Here is a 21,233-nt window from a genome sequence, read left to right on the forward strand (position 1 = left end):
CCCTCCTCTCCTCTCCTCTCCTCTCTCTCTCTCCCTCTTCTCCATTAATAACCTTTACTTTTATGGACCTTGATGTCTCTCTCTGTCCTGTGACACTCTTCCTGCAGTGGTGATAATAAACATGTATCCATCCCAGACAGAAAAGCAATAACAAACCAATGAATGACACCCAAGTCCAACTTGGTGAACCAATGAGCTTTATAAGGGTTACTCTAAGGAGTATGGGTGAGGGCTTACTTTATAGGAGTAGAAATGACTCATGGGCATCACCGAAAGCTCACCCCAGCCTGGGGGACAGCTCACCAAAGCCAGAATGGGGAGCACACAGCACAGCCTGCAGGCAGCTCAACAGGTTGGAGAGTGTCTCCCTCTGCAGCTGAGGTAGTCAGAGTCTCTTCCAGGCAGCTTGTGTTGTGAGAGAGAGACTCTGGGCAGTCCTTACTGCTTGTATATACTTGGGGAAGGAGGGACCTAGTGCATCCACTCAGCTCCAGTTCCTTCCTGAAGCATTTGAGTTGTTGCTTATTGAGCTTAAGGATCTTTGCCGTGGGGTGCAAAGTTTCAACTTCCTTAGAACATGTTATGTCTTAACAACCTTCCCTCCTGAATGGATGGTTTATCTAAACACCCCCCCTCTCTCACCTATACCACTGTGGAACTTGGTATCTCGGAGGACCTCATCTATCTCTGTCTTTTCCTGGGAATTAAGTCCAGGACCTTATGCGTGCTCAGCAAGCGCTCTATTGGTGAACTAGAGCCCCATTCCTCTTTTACTTTGAGAAAGGGTCTTCCTACATAGCACAAGCTAGCCTTAAGCTTGCAATCTTCCGTGGCATCCTGAACAGGTCAGATGACAGGCATGACCACCAATCTCCAAGTATCTCTGACTCTCTAATTTCCGCCCCCTCACCCACCCACCCACCCACCCACTGCCACTTCTCTTTCTACTCTTGCTCCTCCCCTTCCTCCTCTTCATTCTATGTGAGTTTCTGATTTTTCTCTTTCTCTTCCACACAGGGTGATTCCGGAGGTCCCCTAGTATGTGGGGGTCACCTCCGAGGGCTCGTGTCATGGGGTGACATGCCCTGTGGATCAAAGAAGAAGCCAGGTGTTTACACTGATATCTGCACTCATGTCAGATGGATCCAGAACAACCTCAGAAGCAAGTGGCTGTGACATGAGACATCCAGTTCTCACCCACGACGCCGCTGACCCTAGCTGGCTCCATACTCTCCCAGAAACCCTGCCCTGCTCTCAGAGCCTTCAGACGTCCAGCTCTGACCCTGGTACTTAATAAATGTAGTGACACAGAGCACAGAACACTGCTAAATCTACTTTGCGCAATCGTTGCATCCCCAGGGAGACTGGAGGATACAGGCTACAATACTGGAGGATACTCTACGGGTGTGGTTAGCAGATGGAATCCCAGTGTGGCCACTAGCAGTCTGGGCACCCTTGGGAAGTGTTTTTCTTTTAGAGTGTGAATGCTCTCATCTGTAAAATTGGGATACTACTGGGGCTGGAGAAATGCTCAGAGGTTAACAGCACTTACAGCAAGAATAAGGAATAAGTGTTCATTCACTTCTACCAGTAAAAGGTGCACAGTGGGTGCTTTTCTTTAGTCCATTTCTCCTTCTTAGAAGCCTAGCTTTGCCCACTGCCACAACCCAATTGGATATCCATCTTGGATGATTCTCCCTCAAGCTTTTGTGTTATAGAAGAGGTGAGAAGGCTACATCCCACTACACCAAAGAGTCCTTTCTTTTGAGTCAGAAACCAAGAGTGACTCTTGATTCAGATGCTCAATAGTAAAACATTTTTTGTTGTGGTTCGGTTTGGTTTGGTTTGGTTGTGTGTGTGTGTGTGTGTGTGTGTGTGTGTGTGTGTGTGTGTGTGTGTGATCCACCCACCTTTGCTTCCAGGGTGCTGGGATTAAGGGAATGAGCCACTACACCCAGCTTCATCTCCTGATTTTTGCTGCTGCTAAAGTGACTAAAGTAACAAACACCATCTTGTCTCAACTCCGTGACAGCTTAGACTCCTCTACCCACATCCTCCAACGACAGCCCAGCATGGAAGGCATTGAGTTTTTGAAGGCAAAAACCACAAATACATATGTATCAGCTGAGAGTCAGTATAACCTTGCAACACTTTTGACAAATTATAGTCATTGTTTCAGACACATGAAATTAATTTAGATTTATGCCTTTTTGGTTATTTTAGTTTATGTTTAGTTTGAATAGAATATTAAATATTTTGGTGAATACGTCTGGAAGATGGTAAGGCTCATGGAAATTCCAGCCGTGTTGCCAAGCTGGGCATGACATGGTGGCACACACCTTTGATCCCAGCACTCAGGAGGCAGAGGTAGGTGGATCTCTGTCTGAGGCTATCCTGGTCTACAAGTGAGTTCCAGGACAGCCTGGACTGCATAACAAACAAACAAAGGTGAGAGGATTGTAAGGTTGTGGTAGAAGTAAGAGCGATGGCAGACAGGTATCATAAAGGACCAGCATCTGAGGCAAGCACTTTATCTTGGAGGTCATAGGAAGACACAGAAAGTTTGAGAGCAGCCATATGTGCAGTGAGACGAAGGGAAGAGAACATAACTGTGGGGTGTGGGAGGCATTTTGGATGGTGGTGCAGGGAGGGGAGAGGTGGACCTGGGGCTGGGGCAGGGTTGAAGAAAGATGTCTGGGTGTGGAGGTCGGGTGGGTGGCACTAGCAATGAGGGAACATCCTGGGTGTGAGAGTCTCTGGAGACCACACCAGACACTGAAGGCTGGGATCTGAGGCAGAAGTACGTGGCATGCCTGTTGACATCCAACGAAGGGCCAGGCAGGGGAACCGGGCTTGACTGAGAGAAAGGAACAGTTCAGAGCTGAGACGGATAACTTTATGCAGGGGAGGATGGCCTTGAGCTTCTCATCCTCTTGGCTCCGCCCACTGAGTGCTCCGATTGCAAGCGTGCACAGCAAGCTCAGTTTTACGCGTGGCGCTGGGAAGTGAACATGGAGCCTTGTACATGCTGGGCAAGCCTCTGCTAGAGCTTCAGCCTAAAAACCAGTGAAAGACTGACTTTATAGTCAATCACAATGGGGAACAGGAGAGCTGACATGGTGAGCGCATGGGAAGACGAACTTGTAACAGCCAGGCAGTCTCAAGCAGCACGCTCCAACTGTTAGGAGCAGCAGATGCAGTCATGCACCTGACCAGAGTCACCAAGAAAAAAAATCCAGAAAATAGGTGACTGGGTCCCTGAGTCGGGAGCTGTCTCTCCAAGGTGGATAACAGGTACAATGAAAGTAGCCTGATCCAGCCACACAGGCTTCTCACCACATGGCTTAGTTAGGATTACTGTCGCTGTGATGAAACCCTATGATCGAGGCAGCTGATTTAAAAAGCATTTAACTGGGAGCGCTCTGACAGCTTCACACAATGACTCAAAGACCCTCTCAGCAGGGAGCAGGGTGGGAGGTGGGCAGGCCTGGCACTGGAGCAGAAGCTAAGAGCTTACAGTGGGAAGTGAGAGTAAGAGTGGGCGTGGCATGGGCTTTTGAAACTTCAAAAGGTACAGAAAGCATCCGCAGTCTGAGTCCAGCTGTTTTCCATACTGAAGGCATCTTTCAACACATCACCTTTTACAAGTGAGTGTGGAAAGGTTTAGGATTGGCCCTGGGTGTAGATTGCTTTTTAAGCAGAATCACCATACATCTGGTATTTACTCATATGACAAAAATGATCTCTCTCTCTCTCTCTCTCTCTCTCTCTCTCTCTCTCTCTCTCTGTGTGTGTGTGTGTGTGTGTGTGTGTGTGTGTACTGGCTGGTTTTGTGTCAACTTGACACAAGCTGGAGTTATCACAGAGAAAGGAACTTTAGGTGAGAAAATGCTTCAGTGAGATCCAGCTATAAGGCATTTTCTCAATTAGTGATCAAGTGGGGAGGGCCCCTTGTGGGTGGTGCCATCTCTGGGCTGGTAGTCTTGGGTTCTATAAGAAAGCAGGCCGAGCAAGCCAGTAAGTAACATCCCTCCATGGCCTCTGCATCAGCTCCTGCTTCCTGACCTGCTTGAGTTCCAGTCCTGACTTCCTTTGGTGATGAACAGCAGGGTGGAAATGTAAGCTGAATAAACCCTTTCCTCCCCAACTTCTTGGTCATGATGTTTGTGCAGGAATAGAAACCTTGACTAAGACACTCTGTGAGTGTGTGTGTGTGTGTGTGTGTGTGTGTGTGAGCATGCCTATGGGTGTGAATTTAGATGAATATGTGCCAAGGCTCTCTTGTGAAGGTCAGAGGACAACTCAGGGGTCACTTCTCTTCCACCTCGCTTGAGACCGGGTCTCTTCTTCACCATTGTGTTGCCAGACTGGGTGACCATTGAGTTTCCGTGGATTCTCTTGTTTCTGTCTCTCATCCCACCAGACGTGCTGAAATTATGAGATATGCTGCCATATTTGACTTTACTCAGATTCTGTGGGTTTGCATTCACTCTTATACTTGTATAGCAAGTGTTCTAACCCCTGGGTCATTTCCCACACTCTAAATAAATCTCTTTTGTTTTTCTTTTCCTTGTGATACTGGGGGTGGACCATCCACCTTCAAGCCTACTAGAAGAGCACTCTACACCAAGCCATCCCCCATCCCTCTTTTTTTTTTTAAGATTTATTTATTTATTATATGTAAGTACACTGTAGCTGTCTTCAGACACACCAGAAGAGGGAGTCATATCTCGTTGTGGATGGTTGTGAGCCACCATGTGGTTGCTGGGATTTGAACTCAGGACCTTCGGAAGAGCAGTCGGGTATTCTTACCCGCTGAGCCATCTCACCAGCCCCCCCCCATCCCTCTTAAGACATGATTTTTGAGTTTGTAACTACAAACATCAAGTTATATGCAGTGTTGGGATATTTGAAAGAATGCAAGAGCAGTAACATTTTCAATTATAACATGCTTGGATAAGAAACTTTACAAAATGTCTGGATTTTTGGTCTAAAAACTAAATGACTTCCACAGTGAGTGTGTTCTTTTCAGGTATAAGATTTAAAATGTTTGAAAGTGTCGCCTTAACTTAGTTTGTAAATGGGACAAAATAGTATTGTAATGATCTCATAAACATGACTCTGAAGAAACCCCCAGAAGGCTCACAACTGGTCAAAATGCAGAGAATAGTCAATGGTACAATGCGCATCCATCAACAGAACTTCTGCATCACAAAAAAAAAAAAAAAAAAGAAAGAAAATCACCCCAATTCTCCATCAGGCTCTTACTGAAGAGAGGGAAGAAATATCTCAAGAGCCAGAAACTGCGGAGGAGTACGTTTAAACAGTGTGTTCTAAATATGAGATGGTCGCTGCACTGATGAATGTGCAGTAGCTGTGGTTACCCTGTATAAGTCCTGTACAAGATGAAGCCCATCAATCCTACATCATGGATGAGAGGGGCATTCGCAAGCCCTAGCTCTAGCAGAGGCGCTGTTAGCAGTTGGTAGCTGCTGGGGGAGAAACAGCTAGGTTGTGGTGGGAGATGGTCCCTAGCACATTGCCTGTGCTCCAATGGATGGCCCCATACCATGTACATGCAGGCAGCACTGATCGAACTCAGTGGATTATTAAAAACAAACAATAACTCCCTGATCAACCTGAGGCCACCGTAACTCCAGGAAGGCTGCTGGCCTGAGGACTTCCCCCACTCTCTTGGTACTCACAGGCTTGACACTATTCCCAATGTCCCCCTACCCTCTTCATCACCATGTCTCAGCCCTCAACTCATGAGGAGACCCCTGCTCCACCAGAGACCACACTACCTATCAGAACTCCAGGTAGACCACCCACCCATGGCCTTCCCTCACTCTCTCGATGCCCCCCTTTTTATCTCCAACCCCCACCTCTCCTCATCATCATTGTGCCAACTTGGGTGGAGAGCCCCTGCTTGACCGGAAGCCAGGTTGGCTGCCTGGCCCATGGACCTCCTCAACTCTCTTCCCCCTCTGCCTTATCCCCAGTTCTCCTCCCCCTCCTCATTATTGTGTCCTAGCCTCCAACTGAGGTGGAGATCCTTATTCAATCACAAGCCACATCAGCCAGAACACCAGAAAAGAAACAGAAATCAAGGAACCCATCCAAAAAAGACAAACTCAGAAATTAGCACCTAGACCTATAATCACCCCAACCCCAGACGACTAGATGCCAGTGTTAAGAACACAATCAATAAGAGGCAGGGCAATATGTCTCCATCAGAACACAGCTACCCACTACAACAACCTCTAAATATTCCAACACAGCTGAAGCACAAGAAGAAGAAGACCTTAAGACCAACTTTATGAAGATGATAGGTATCCTTGAAGAGGAAATGAAGAAATCCAGGAAAACACAAATTAAAAAATGAAAGAAATGAATAAATCCTTTAAAGAACATCAAGAAAAAACAAGCAAATAGTTGAAGGAAATGAATGAAACAGCTCAAGACCTAAAAATGGAAACAGAAGCAATAAAGAAGACAAAAATTGAGGAAATTCTGGGAGTGAAAAATTTTGAAATTCAAACAGGAACTACCAGGACAGACTTTACCAACAGACTACAAGAGATGGAAGAGAGAATCTTAAACATTGAAGATATGATAGAAGAAATAGATACATCAGATGAAGGAAATGCTAAATTTAAAAAAGATCTGACACAAACTATCCAGAATATATGGGACACTATGAAAAGACCAAAGCTAAGAATAATAGTAATAGAAGAATACCAGCTCAAACACCCAAGACATATTTTCAACAAAATCTTAGTTAAATTTTTTCCTAACATAAGGACATGCCTATAAAAGTACAAGAAGCTTACAGAACACCAAAATAGATTAGACCAGAAAAGAAAGTCTCCTCACAACGTAATAACCAAGCCATTAAACATATGGAACAAAGAAAGAATATTAAAAACTACAAGATAAAAATAGCAAGAACATACAAAGGCACATATGTTAGAATTAGACCTTACTTCTCAATTTAGACACTAAAAGCCATAAGGGCCTGGAAAGATGTCTTGCAGACTCTGAGACCACAGATGCCAGCTCAGACTATAATACCCAGCAAAACTTTCAATCACCATAGATGGAAAAAACAAGGCATTCCATAATAAAATTGAATTTAAACTATCTATAAATCTATAAATCCAGCCCTACAGAAGGAAAACTATAACCCAAGGAGCTTAACTATACCTATGAAAACACACAAAAAATTTCAGGAATTAATAATCATTGATCATTGGTGTTTCTCAATATCAATGGACTCAGCTCCCCCAATAAAAAGGCACAGACCAACAGTATAGATGCTAAAACAGAATCCATCTTTCTGCTGTATACAAGAAATACATCTCAATATCAAAGAGATATCACCTCAGAGTAAAGGGTTGGGAAAAGTTTCCAAGCAAACAGACCTAAGAAGAAAGTTTGTGTAACCATTCTAATATCTAGCAAAAACAGACTTCAAACTAAAATTAATCAAAAGATACAGGAAAAAACCTTCATATTCGTCAAAGGAAAAATAAACCAAGACGATGTTTCAAATCTTAAAATCTATACCCTAAACACAAGGGCACCAGCGTATGTAAGAGAAACATTACTAAGACTTAAATCTCTCATTGACACTCACACATTGATGGTGAAAGACTTCAATACCCCACTCTCCAATGGACAGGCCATACAGCCAAAAACTAAAATGAGAAATACTGTAGCTAACAGATGTTATAATTCAAATGGCCTTAACAAATCTCAAACATAAAAGAATACACCTTCTTCTTAGGAGAACTTTCCCCAAAATTGAACACATACTCAGTCACAAGGCAAGTCTCAACAGACCCACGAAGATTGAAATAAACCCCTGCATCCTATCAGACTGCTACAGATTAAACTGGATTTTACCAACAGAAACAACAGAAACAACTCATGGAAACTAAACGACTCCCTAGTGAATGAAAACTGGATCAAGACAGAAAGAAATAAATTAAAGACTTCCTAGAATCTAACGAAAATGGATAAACAGCCTAACCACGCACAGGAGACACAAAGAAAGCAGTGCTAAGAGGAAAGTACATAGCACTAAGTAGTTACATGAGAGAGAGAGAGAGAGAGAGAGAGAGAGAGAGAGAGAGAGAGAGAGAGAGAAACAGAGAGCTCACATTGGAGACTTAGCAGCACACCTAAGGCTCTAGAACAAAAAGAGGTAAGCATGCCTGAGAGGAGTAGATGGCAGGAAATAATCATACTGATGACCGAAATCAATAAAATAGATGCAAAGAGAACAAGACAAAGAATCAATGAAACAAAGAGTTGGTTCTTTGAGAAAATCAACAAGATAGACAAACCTGTATTTACCTAAGCTAAATTAAAAATGGAGAATTCAAGTTAACAAATCAGAAACAAGAGGGACACCACAGCAGACACCGAGGAAATCCAAAGAATCACTTTTATGATTAAAAATCTGTATTCCACAAAATTAGAAAATCTTTAAGAATAACTTTCCTGATAGATACCACTTACCAAAGTTAAATCAATACCAAATATACAATTTAAATAGACCTGTAACCCCCAAGGAAATAGAAGAAATCATTAAAAGTCTCAACCAACAAAAAACAAAACAAAACAAACAAAACAAAACAAAACCGAAGGCCAGAGTTTTTAGTGCAGAATTCTACCATATGCTCAAAGAGCCAATGCCAATACTACTCAAATTACTCCACAAAAAAGGAACAGAAGGAACATTACAAAATTCACTTTATGAGGCTACAATCACCTTGATACCTGAACCACACAAAGATTCAACAAAAAAGAGAATTACAGACCAATTTCTCTTATGAACGTGGATGCAAAAATACTCAATAAAATATTTGCAAACCAAATCTCAGAACACATCAAAAAGATCACCCACCACGACCAAGTAGGCTTCAACCCAAAGATGCAGGTTGAGTCAAAAAAAAAAAAAAAAAAAAAAAAAAAAAAAAAAAAAAAAAAAAAAAATCAGTCAATATAATAGATCACACAAACAACTGAAAGAAAAAATATGATAAACTCATTAGATATCAAAGACAGCCTTTGACAAACTCCAAACACCCTTCATGATAAAAGTATTGGAGATCAGGATACCAAGAACATACCAGACCTAAGGGAGGCAATTTACAGCGAGCCTATAGGCAACATCCAACTAACTGGAGAGAAACCCAAAGCAATCCCACTAAAATCAGGGACAAGACAAGGCTGCCCAGTCTCCTTATATCTATTCAATGCAGTACTTGAAGTTCTAGTTGGAGCAGTAAGACAACTAAAGCATTCCTGTACAGTAAAGGGACTTCCAGAGGTAGCACCATCCCTAATTTCAGAGCTACAGTAACAGCGATTGCATGGTATTGGCATAAAAACAGACGGGATGATCAATGGAATCAAATAGAAGACTCAGACACAAATCCATACGCCTACAGACACCTGAGTTTTGACAAAGAGGCCAACATTATGTAATGAGGGGAAAGGGCATCTCCAACAAATGGTGCTGGTCTGTGCATAGAAGGATGCAAATAGATCTATATCGATTGCCTTTTGCAAAACTCAAGACCATGTGTATCAAAGACCTCAACATAAAACTGGATACTCTGAATTTGATAAAAGAGAAAGTGAGGAATAGCTTTGAACACATTGCTACAGGAGACTGGCTTTTATCAAAATGTGGTGGTTCACACATAAAATCCTAGCCAAAAATTAAAGATGTGCCTACAGCACAAGGTTTTATCTCAGAGAACAAAAACAGGAGCTGAGGAGACCACTCAGCAGGTGAAACACTTGCTGTTGAGCCTAATGACCTAGGGTCAGTCTCTGAGAGCCACGTAGTGAACAGAGACCTGAACTCCTGCAGGTTGTCCTCTGACCTCCACTTGAATATATGTGTGCACACACATGCACGCGCGCACACACACACACACACCAAATAAAATACATAAAATGATACATAAAGTAGTAAATAAATATAATATAAGGCAATTTTAAAAGTAAATCATTTAACAACTGCAAGCTGAACTTAAAAAGACCGTATAAGTGAAAGAAAACACAGAGGAATAAGCAGCTGACGTCATAGCCATTTAATCACATTAAACCTCAAGGTGGGTTTTGTTGTTTGGCTCTTTTTCCCTCCTATGCAGTAGAGCCCACTCCAGGCTCCGACCCCTCTATTGGCATCTGCACGTCTTCATATGGAGAAAGTTCATGTCTGACACAAGGCTCACAGATCTGGGTTCCTGCTCCCCTGTGGAAGACCAGAGTGGGCACGTAGACAGAAAGAGCAGCCTGGATGCAGAAGAGGGCAAGTGAGGCTGGCAGGAGGTAAATATCAGACAGGGAGGGGTGCTGCTCTACTCCCCATCCAATGCCCCATTTCCCAAAGCGCTCGGAGCCACCCACCACTGGTCCTGGCTCTTGGCCTCTTTTCCATTAACAGGCTGCCCTGCCCAATTGTGTCATCCATGTCTGGCTGTGCCGGCTGGACCTGGGCACCTAGTGGGGGCAGCCTGCTTCCCTAGCTCTTGCTGACCCTTAGCCTGGGACCGAGTATAAGGGGTGGGAGTTGATGCTGGAGTTTCTTCTACGGATGGCTTTGTCTCCCCTGTCCGAATGACAGGGAGAGGTATAGGGAGACAGAAAGGGACAGAGAACCAATATTCAGAGGCACAGACATGAGGGGAATAAAGATGAGAGAGATGGAGAGACATGACAGATGAAGAGACAGGGAAAAACACAGACAGACACACAGAGAAAAAGAGAGAGACATAAGGAGAAAAAAGGGACAGTACAGAGACCAAGAAAATCCGTGACAGAGAGACAGATACATAGGAGGCAAGGGCAGAGAAACACACAAAAGCAGACAGGCAGAAATGGGGACAGAGAGATGGGGGAAAACACACTGACAGAGACTCATTGGGTGCCGAATGTTGACAGACTCTGAAAGGTTCCACAAGGGCAGACAGCTAGACCCCAGGTAGAAGAATTTTACAAACAAAGCTGGATGAATGAGACAGGAGACACGGAGTTGCAATGAATGAGTGAGTGTGACTGGGGGGAGAAAAAAGGAACATTAGAAATCCTTGCTCGGGAAGAGTGCCTGGGAGCTGGTGAGATGCCAGGCATGAGGAAGGCCCAGCCTGCGCTGAGGACCCCTCCCCATCCTTAGGGCCAGGGAGGGAGGGAGTGGTGCTCAGCGCTGGGTGGGGGGTGGAGGGGAGGGGAGGCAGGAAGAGTGAGTGCTGGGGCCCAGACCGACAGGAACCTCACTGCCTGGGAATGTGCCCCAGGGACCAGTGGGTGGTTATATCAGGTGCCAGAGCAGAGGAGGAGGTGGTGGCTGAAAGGCTCAGGCCAGCTTGAGAAGTCTGCAGCTATATTAGGAACCAGACCCACTGCCCAGGGAACGGGGGCAAAGTGGCAGGGGAGGCCCGGGGAAGGGTCTCAGCAGGTAAGGAAAGAAAGGAACCTGACCTGGCTGTCTTATCTTGGATTCACCCCGCCCTGCCTTGCTTTGCTGTCCACACTCACAGGGACTGCAAGATGCTGATAGTCCCTCCCCTTCACTGCTGGTCCCTGGGTGCTAATGGTGAGGCAGAGATGGTGATGAAAGTGGAACACACTCCCACAACCACCTAGGCCTCTCCAGAACCACTTAGCTTCGGCTTCTATTTCTTACCAGGTGCAGCGGTCATGGCGAGGGCAGGACACCCCTGGAAATGGACAATGGCTACCCTGATCACAACTCTGGCTCTGGGGGTCTCAGGTAACCAGGGTCCCCTTAAGTGTGCGGGGAAGACTGCCTTTGTGGAGCACGGGGTGTGTCTCCGGGACCAGGTGAATGCATGTCTGTGCCTCTGTGGTTACACAATTAATTGTGGGCCCCATGGCTGTTTATGTATTGTGGAGAAGGAAAGAGCTTTTATGTTTTTCATTTATTATTATTTTCAAGACAGAGTCATGCCGTGTCGTCCAGGCTGGTCTAGAAATCACTATTTAGACCAAGTTGGCCATGAACCTGTGGCTAATCCTCTTATATTTGCCTCCTGAGAGGTAGAATTGTAGTTGTGTGCCATTGTATGTTTTGCTGTTACCGGTTTGTTTGTTTGTTTGTTTTTAATTTATCTTATGTGTGTATTTGTAAAGATATTTTGCATTATGCATTTGCCAGTGCTCAAGAAGGGCAGAAGAGGCTTCAGTTGGACCTGCAGTTGCAGGTGGTTGTGAGCTGCCACGTGGACACTGGGAACCATACCCGGGTCCACTGCAAGAACAGCCAGTGCTCTTAACTGCTGGGCCATCTCTCCAGACCCCTTATTTCTAATTCTTGGGATGTGTTTGGGGGCCTGCAAGTGCAGCTGGATGTGTTCTCATGGCACTGTATCTGGGGTTCCTGACCCTGCCTCAAGAGACTGAGTGAGAAGTGACTGACCATAGCTACTGAGATGGTTTTCTTGCACTGTGCCATGCTGGAAATTGAGATACAGATGTCCTTTAAGTGTGACATGTCCACAGGCCTGTGTACAGAAGTGTCTGTGTATTCCCATCCACACACTCCCACCTGTCACTCAGGTGGATGAGCTCCTGAGAGACCACCTGTCATTTGGGAGCAGGTGCATTTGGACACAATGCGTGTGTTCTTGGAATGTGCCCGTGGGTGCAGACAGCACTGAGACATCCCTTCTCTGGGCCGTTAGCAGGACCGTGAACAGTGACTAGCCTGTGCGGAGTGAGGAGTGGGGACAGAGTGCATACAGAACTGTGTGAGAATTCAGAAAGTGAGCTTTACCTTCCAGAGTCCTCGTTTCCTGTCCCCCACCCCAAGCTCCACCCAAGAGCGCTCGCCCCACTTCTGTTCTCACCAAATCCTTAGGCCAGGCTTCAGCCCCAGAGCCTGCCCCTTTTCACTAGGCCCCACCCACTCGCTGTAAGCGGTTCCAGAGTTTAGCTCCACCTCCCTTTACAAAGTCAGGGTCCTTTGTGGGACTTGTCACCCAAATGACCTTTACCTCACTTCTCCCTGGACTAATTCCAAGTCCCCAGCCTCTCAGGTCTTAAACTTGACATCCTGGCGTCCCAGTCTCCAGAATAAGTGGGGTGACCAGCTCATGCCACTGGTTTTGGCTTCTGACTCCACTTCTGAAAGTTAGGTCTCAATGCTCCAGCCTGGTTTGCCCTTAAGGGTCTGCCCCAGGGCGCCCTCCTTCTCTCCAGGTATTACCAGGAGATGTCAGGAATCCCTGGGGCTCACAAAGTCCAGGAAGACCACTGGAGCCAGGATTCTCTGTCCTAAATCCCAACTTGCTGGTTGAGTTGCGGTTTTGGCTTGTTCTACAAGCTCCCTCCCTGTGGTCCTGGCTCTGCCCACACAGCTCTGACCCCACCCCTATAGATCTGGCCACACCTGACTGCCCTGATCCCATCCTTCACTCCTAGCCTCACCCTTACAGCTCTGTTTATATCCCCATATCTCTGATAATCCCTGCCCCCCCCCTCCACAGTCCTGGTCCCGACTCCTTATCTAAAAGCCTGGGACAAGTCAGACAGCTTGGTGGGTCCCAGTCTCTGACTGTAAGAGCGCTAGTCTAAGCCCCTTTCTGAACCCCACCTATTCTCCACCCATTCTCTATTCTCAGAGCCTGTTCTTGCTGGCGATGTTTCCTCTTGTGACAACCCCTCTGGCACCAAACCCTCTGGGACCAACAGAGACCTCAGCACGGATTCCAAGTCTGGGGAGGACACCCGTTCAGATAGCAGCTCTCGAATTGTGAATGGGTCAGACTGCGAAAAGGATGCGCAGCCATGGCAGGGCGCCCTGCTTCTGGGGCCCAACAAGCTGTACTGTGGGGCCGTGCTGATCAGCCCACGGTGGCTGCTCACAGCAGCACACTGCAGGAAGCCGTGAGTGTGCCGGGAGAAGAGAGGGTGAAAGAAAGCTGGGGACATGGGGACAGGAGAAGACAGAACTGGGGAAGGTGTTGGGAAGGTTGACTGGATGAGTTCATGAATAGATGGGTGATGGGTGGGTGAATGGATGAGTGGATGGGTAGATGAATGGATGGGTAGATAATGGATGGGTGGGCGGGTGGATGGATGGGTGGATGGGTGGGTAGATGGATGGGTGAATGGGTGGATGGATGGGTGGGCGGGCGGTTAAGTGGATGGATAGATGAATAGATAGGTAGATAGATAGATAGATAGATAGATAGATAGATAGATAGATAGATAGATAGATAGATAGATAGATGGATGAGTGGGAGGATCCATGGTAGAGGAGAACTTAGAAGATGGATGGACAGAAGGATTGATGAGGACAACAGCACAGGGAAGAGGTAAACACTGTGAGAGCTGATCTGGGCATGGGAGGTAAGGACAGGTGAAATTACAAACTAAAAGAGACAGAGACTAAGAAAAATTATTATAGGGATAAGAAAATGAATTGGGACAGAGACAGAGGCGATAAAGATTATATAGAGACATAGACACATGCAATGGTTTGGTACAGAGCTGGGATTAGGACCTATGAAGATGGGGTTGAGAAGGTGTTGAGTGTAGGGTTTAGATTGGAGACTGGGATGGTTAAAGTCAAGAAAGGGATTGAACCTGGCTGGTTTTGGAGATGGGGATAGATAGCTGAATGGGGGTTGAGAGACACACACATGGTTTTGGGTCGAGAAAAGAGTAGTGTTGGGGTTGGGCACACATGCATTGATGGCCTACGGTGAGATGAATTTAGGATTGGATCTAGAATGGAGGTTAGTGGGAAGTGTGATGGGTGGAGAGAGAGACAGAATTGACAGAGTTGGGACCAGGAATGGATATAGGACAAAAGGTGTAGCTGAGATAGTTTGTCGAGTGAGGGATGTCTAAGCACTTTTGGGTTGGTTTGTTGTTTTATCATTATTTTGCTGTTTTTGAGAAAAGGACTCATGTAGGTCTGGATGGCTCAAACTAGCTATGCAGCCAAGGATGATCTTGAACTCCCAGTCTTCCGGCCTTTATTGCCTAAAATCTGAGATTATAAACCTGTGCTTCCACGCACTGCTGGAATGATTACATTGGGTGCTGAGGATGGTTTAATTATAGACAACACATAGTTAGACTTGAGGTTGAAAACACCCATGCTGACTGTTCCTGGAGGGTACACGCTTAGGTTGCAGTTGGTGTGAAAGATGGGATGCAGGTAGGCGGGGTGCAGGATGGAGGTGCACACAGGACAGAAACTGATAAGGTCAGGTGTCAAGTTAGGGTTGATGGTGGTGTGGCACTGGGTTTAAAACGGGGGAGATGGAATTTGGAGTTGAGGCCAGGGTTGAGTCGTGGATGAGGATGGGAAGGAGTGAGGTCGGGGATGAGATTAAGTTGAGTTGAAGATGAGTGGAACTGGGGTGAGGATGGGTTAGGGCGGGGAGTGATTGAGACTGCCTTTGATAGGGGGACAGAACGCTGGGCTGGGACTGACCATTGACTTATCCCTCAGAGTGTTCAGAATCCGTCTGGGCCACCATTCCATGTCACCCGTCTACGAGTCTGGGCAGCAGATGTTCCAGGGAATCAGATCCATCCCCCACCCCGGTTACTCCCACCCTGGCCACTCCAATGACCTCATGCTCATCAAAATGAACAGAAAAATCCATGACTCTCACTCGGTGAAGCCTGTTGAAATTGCTTCTGACTGTGCCGTTGAGGGGACCAGGTGCATGGTGTCTGGCTGGGGGACAACGAGCAGCAGCCACAGTAAGTTTCCTGGTTCCTCCTAGTCCCTGCTCTTCCAGCAGAATCTCCCCACATAGCACAGGCTACCCGTAAGTAGCCCAGACTAGAACTGTGTATGCTCCTGTCACAGCCTGCTTAGGTCTTGGGCAGCAAGCTTGTACCACCATGCCCGGCTATGCTCTCTCTCTTCTCTGCCCATCCTGATTCTCTTGCTTTACAGATAACTTCCCGAAAGTCCTCCAGTGCCTGAACATTACTGTGCTCAGCGAGGAGAGGTGTAAAAACGCCTACCCGGGACAGATAGACAAGACCATGTTCTGCGCTGGTGATGAAGAGGGCAGGGACTCCTGCCAGGTAAGGGCTGGATGCAGCTCCACTTATCCAGAAAATTACATTTATTTTACTTATATGTATGTACGTATATCGTAGTGTGCGCGTGCAGGTCAGAGGACAACCCACGGAAGTTAGTTCTCTTCTCCCACTCTGGGTCCCACGGATTGGACTCAGTCCACCAGGCTTGGCAGCCAGTACCTTTACCACTGAGTCCCTCCGCAGCGCATCAAGGACCATCCTGATTACCAGTACTTTATCAAGCACCGGAACTTTTATTTCCACAGAGCTCCTGTTCCAGGGCACTGTTCTATGTGATGCTTACACTTACATAGATTGAGCATCTGCATTTTGTTTTCAGTTTTCATATAGGCAATTTTTGAAAAACAAAAAGAAGTGGGGAGTGGCTTGTCATCTCAGATATGTGGGAAACTGAGTTAGGAAGAATAAAACCAAGGGCCAGCCTAGGTTACAGAGTAAGTCCAAGGTTGGCCTGGGTGACGCTACCTCAAAATAAGTAAAAAGTGAGTTTGGGGGTGTAGTTAAGTGGTATAGCCCCTCCCTAGAGTCCCCCAGTGAGGACCTGTGGGTGTGGCTCAGTGGTAGAGCCCCTGCCTAGAATNCCCAGTGAGGGGCTGGGGGTGTGGCTCAGTGGTAGAGCCCCTGCCTAGAGTCCCCAGTGAGGGGCTGGGGGGCGTGGCTCAGTGGTAGAGTACTTTCATGACATGCTACAAGGCTTGAGTTCTAGCTTCTGCCCCACAAAAGAGTAATTAAATAACTAAGGATATGAAACTAACACTAATATTATATTTTGTTTACTTCAATATATGTGGCCTCTCTATGTTCTCAGGTGACATTTTCCAGAACTTAATTAATCTGTAACAATTATAAATATACAATTTACACCCTGCTTCCCATGATGCCTTTTACCCTGATAAATCCATCTCAGTTTGCTAGACATGCAGCAGCTACCATATCACATTCAGGTGGGGAGGAGAACTCGAGGCTGCTCCCTGTGGTTAAATAGGGTGAATGCTCCACAAAGGTGCTGCATCTCAGGGGCCCCCTTTACATAATGTATGTGGCATCTTCAAACATGTAAGGTGTCATTGTAACTGAACTCGTTAGGTGACAGTTTTCTAACAAATGCTAATAAAATGAGGAAAGAAAGAAGAAAACTTGTTTTAAGTATTGTTAAAAAGTGCATATAGGATAGACCTCATTGCTCCAAGTGCTGAAGAAGCAGACGTAAAACACAAAATCCTATGGTCAGGGCTGGAGAGATACCTCAGCTCTTTTGGTTTTTCGAGACAGGGTTTCTCTGTGTAGCCCTGACTGTCCTGGAACTCACTCTGTAGACCAGGCTGGCCTCAAACTCAGAAATCTGCCTGCCTCTGCCTCCCGAGTGCTGGGATTAAAGGCGTATGCCACCACGCCCGGCAATTCCTCAGCTCTTAAGAGACGAGTCACTCTTCCAGAGATCACAAGTTATGCTCCTAGCACCCACATCTGTAACTCCAGCTCCAGGGGATCTGCCACCTTCTTCTGGCCTCCCCTGGTACCTTCATTCCCATGCATATACCCACATGCAATTTCACACACACACACACACACACACACACACACACACACATACACACAGAGAGTTTAATACAGTGGCTCTCAACCTGTGGGTTGCAATCCCTTTGGGGGTCAAGCAACCCTTTCACAGAGGTCACCTAAGACCATCCTAAATATCAAATATTTACATTATAATTGATAACGGTAGCAAAATTACAGTTATGAAGGATAATAATTTTATGGTTGAGGGGTTGAAGCATCAGGAAGATTGAGAACCATTTATTTAACATAATGAAAACAAATCTTTAAAAAATGTACAGTACACTTTTTAAAAACCTATGGTGAAGAAACTTTTCAAGTAGGACTCTTCCAGAAAGTTATAAGGAGTCACCAGAGAATACACTCAAGGACCAGTCTTCACTGTGATCACAAGGAGGGCTTCCTTATGACGTACATAGGCAGAGATTGTAAACACCCTGGAGCCAGTCTCTCTCACACAGGCTGAGGAAATGGAAGAGTCCTATGCAAGGGTCATAAGGCAGCAAGGGGGACGTTTGGCCGGCTCAGAGAATGGAAAGGAATCCATATGTTTTGGGCACAGAAGTTGTGTTGAAGAAAGCAATGTATGAGCTATGGTAGTGGCTGGTGGATCCCTGAGGCTTGCCGGCCGGTCAGCCTAGGTGAATCAGGAAGCTCCAGGCCAAGGAAAGACTCTGCTCCAACCCCCAAGTTCAACAGTGCCTGAGGAATGATATCTGAGGTTGTCTTCTGACCCCCACATGTGCATGCACACAGGTGTGCACACATACATACACAGCAACAATGGTAAACGCCTGCAAGATTGACACTACTAATGAGATCGCTGTGGTGGCTGATTAGGGACTGGCTCCGTGTCACATTACTTATAGGCATCCACTCTTTAACACAGCCGGCAGCTATCGTGAGCCTTAGCTGACAGGCTCGGAGAGGTTAACTGATAGACTCTCAAAATTCGGTGCAAAGATTGAAAGAAAACTCACTGAGAAAGCGCCTGAGCCTGGTAGCGTAGGACTATCATCCCAGGTATTCCGAAGGGTGAGGCAGGAGGATCACAAGTCCCAGGCCAGCCTGAGCTACATAGAAAGACCATGACTCAAACCAAAACCCAGACAAGACGGGAAGGGGAGAAGAGAGAAGGCAGGCAGGAAGGAAGAATGAGAGAAAGAAAGAAGAGAGGGGAGGGAGGGAAGCAGAAATAGAGGATGGATGGATGGATGGATGGATGGATGGATGGATGGATGGATGGATGGATGGATGGATGGACGGATGGACAGACCGATGGACAAATGGATAGATAGAAAAGGGGGGAGAGAGGAAACAGGTTAGACATCTTGTGAGGAGAAAGCAGAAGATGACAAAGCTAGCAGAGACAGAGCTGGAGGAGGTTGTAGTGTTAGCTAGAGTCTGGCCGGTGGGCTTCTACAAGCTGAACCTGAAGTAAAATACTGACAACATTCTCTCTCTCTCTCTCTCTCTCTCTCTCTCTCTCTCTCTCTCTCTCTCTCTCTCTCTCTCTCTCCACTTCCATCTGTTTCATCTACATTCAATCCTGTTGGCCCCCTCACCCTTGCCTGTACCTGCTTCCCGGGTCCCTTCTGGTTAACACATGGTACTGAATGTCTTGTCCCTCCTCATTCGACCTCACCACACCCCTGCCTCCTTCTGGGCCTCCATTCTTCCCTCACAGGGTGATTCTGGAGGTCCTGTGATCTGCAATGGCAAGCTACAGGGCCTTGTGTCCTGGGGTGATTTCCCCTGTGCTCAGCCCAACAGACCAGGTGTCTACACCAACCTGTGCGAGTTCAATAAGTGGATTAAAGACACCATGAACTCCAACTAATGAGCCACACCAGGAACCGCGGAACCAGTGCCACCCAACGGCAATGAGGAGCACTGTCCCTCTCTGAGAATGCTGAAGATAATGTCAGTCTCTCCAGAACTTGCTCTATGTCTCTTGGCACTAAGATCACCATCCCCCATGGTGGACTGACCCCATTTCTATAGCCAGACCCTAGGAACACTTCTTGAAACGTCTAAATTGTGTTAAAACCCATCGCTACCTATGGACCCATCCATAAACCCAGAGTTGAGCCTTTTCTTCAGCCGTAACTCAGATTTAGACCCCAAAATAAAAAACATGGGAAGAACCCCCTTGATATTTCCCCTCCTGTGCCATGCGACTGTGGGCAAGCAGATATCTTGATTATTTTTCTATCATATATCAAGACAATGACACCATGACGAAGGTAACTTATAGAAGAAAGAGTTTATATGGGACTTACAGTTCAAAGGGTTAAAGACCAGAGCCATCATGGGGAGGAGCATGGTGGCAGTCAGGTGGGCATTGCTGCTGGAGCAGTAGCTCAGAGCTCACATACTGAGACAGGACCACAAGACAGAGAGAAAGCTAACTAGGAATGGCATGGGCATTTAAGCCCACTCCTGAGACACCTTTCCCAGCAAAGTAATACTTCCTAATGCTTTCCAAACATTTCTACCAACTGAGAACCAAGCATTCAAATACATGAACCGATGGAGACCATCCTCAGTCACACACCACAGTGGCTTCTCCTCTAGGATGACACATTTGCCCCAGGTGGTCTTTAGGTGACTTTACACTTGCTTCACAAAAGCAACTATCTTAGTTACCGTTCTATTGTTCTGGCTAAGTACCTGACTGAAGCGACTTAAAGGAGAAAGGGTTTATCCTGGCTCACAGTTCCAGCATGCAGCCCACCGTGGGATGCGATCAGGAGTTTAAGGTGGGCACTCACATTGCATCCCATCAGGAAGCAGAGATGAACGATGGTACTTCGCTGGCTTCCTCCTCTTTAGTCAGACCATGTCCCCAGCTTATGGGTTGGATGTCCCCAGCTTACAGCCTGGTGCTGCCCACGTTCAGGGTGTGTCCTCCTGCCTCAGTGAACTCCTTTACAGGTATCCCAGAGGCTTATCTCCCAGGTGACTCTAGATCTCATCTAGTTAATACTATTAGCTAACCATGACCATAGTCAAAGCATGTGTGTGACAGGAAGCATAGCAGCCCCCCGATTACAACTCCACCATAATTTCTAGAATACGTGGCTTAGACACCAATGCATAAGGTGATTCAACTTGGGATTGTTTTTAACTGTACAATGCTGCAAAAACAATGTACATTCAATCAAAAACACACTTCAAATGCTGAATTTTGACCTCTTCCCAAGCCAGTGATGTATATTCTGATACTATCATAGTGTTGATATTAACTGTCTCCTGAAGGTTTATGTGCCAAAGGCTTGGTCCAGGCTGGTAGATATCTAGAGAGCTGCAAGACCTTTGAGAGGCAGATCCCAGTGGAAGCAAGTTAGGTCATTGGAGATGAGCCCTTGAAGATGTCAGGATTCTATTCTTTTCTCTCTCTTTTTTCTTCCTGGTCACCAAGATTTGAGCAGCCTCTTTCACTTCATGGTCCTGCCATGATGACCTAACTCACCTCAGACCTAAAGGAGACACATACAAACACACACACACACACACATGCACACATACATGTACATGTGTGCATGTACACATGCACA

The 21,233-nt window shown here is 46.3% G+C and overlaps 2 protein-coding genes across 2 annotated transcripts in view; both read left to right on the forward strand.

Annotated features, from left to right (window-relative positions):
- The window catches only part of Klk6 (kallikrein related peptidase 6), a 7,023-nt gene extending 5,812 nt beyond the window's left edge, over window positions 1–1,211 (forward strand). The window contains exon 7 of the mRNA XM_021196287.2: window positions 1,018–1,211. Within this exon, the coding sequence (XP_021051946.1) occupies window positions 1,018–1,176 (159 nt within the window). The 3' untranslated portion in view covers window positions 1,177–1,211. The remainder of the gene's footprint in view (window positions 1–1,017) is intronic.
- The window catches only part of LOC110334050 (transmembrane protease serine 9-like), a 38,460-nt gene extending 18,638 nt beyond the window's left edge, over window positions 1–19,822 (forward strand). Inside the window, exons 13-17 of the mRNA XM_021215893.1 lie at window positions 11,668–11,794; window positions 13,665–13,929; window positions 15,509–15,765; window positions 15,965–16,098; window positions 19,361–19,822. Coding sequence (XP_021071552.1) covers window positions 11,668–11,794; window positions 13,665–13,929; window positions 15,509–15,765; window positions 15,965–16,098; window positions 19,361–19,513 — 936 coding nt within the window. The 3' untranslated portion in view covers window positions 19,514–19,822. The remainder of the gene's footprint in view (window positions 1–11,667; window positions 11,795–13,664; window positions 13,930–15,508; window positions 15,766–15,964; window positions 16,099–19,360) is intronic.
- Window positions 19,823–21,233: the final 1,411 nt, after the last annotated feature.

Source organism: Mus pahari, chromosome 1, assembly GCF_900095145.1.
Source record: "Mus pahari chromosome 1, PAHARI_EIJ_v1.1, whole genome shotgun sequence".
Lineage (NCBI taxonomy): Eukaryota > Metazoa > Chordata > Mammalia > Rodentia > Muridae > Mus > Mus pahari.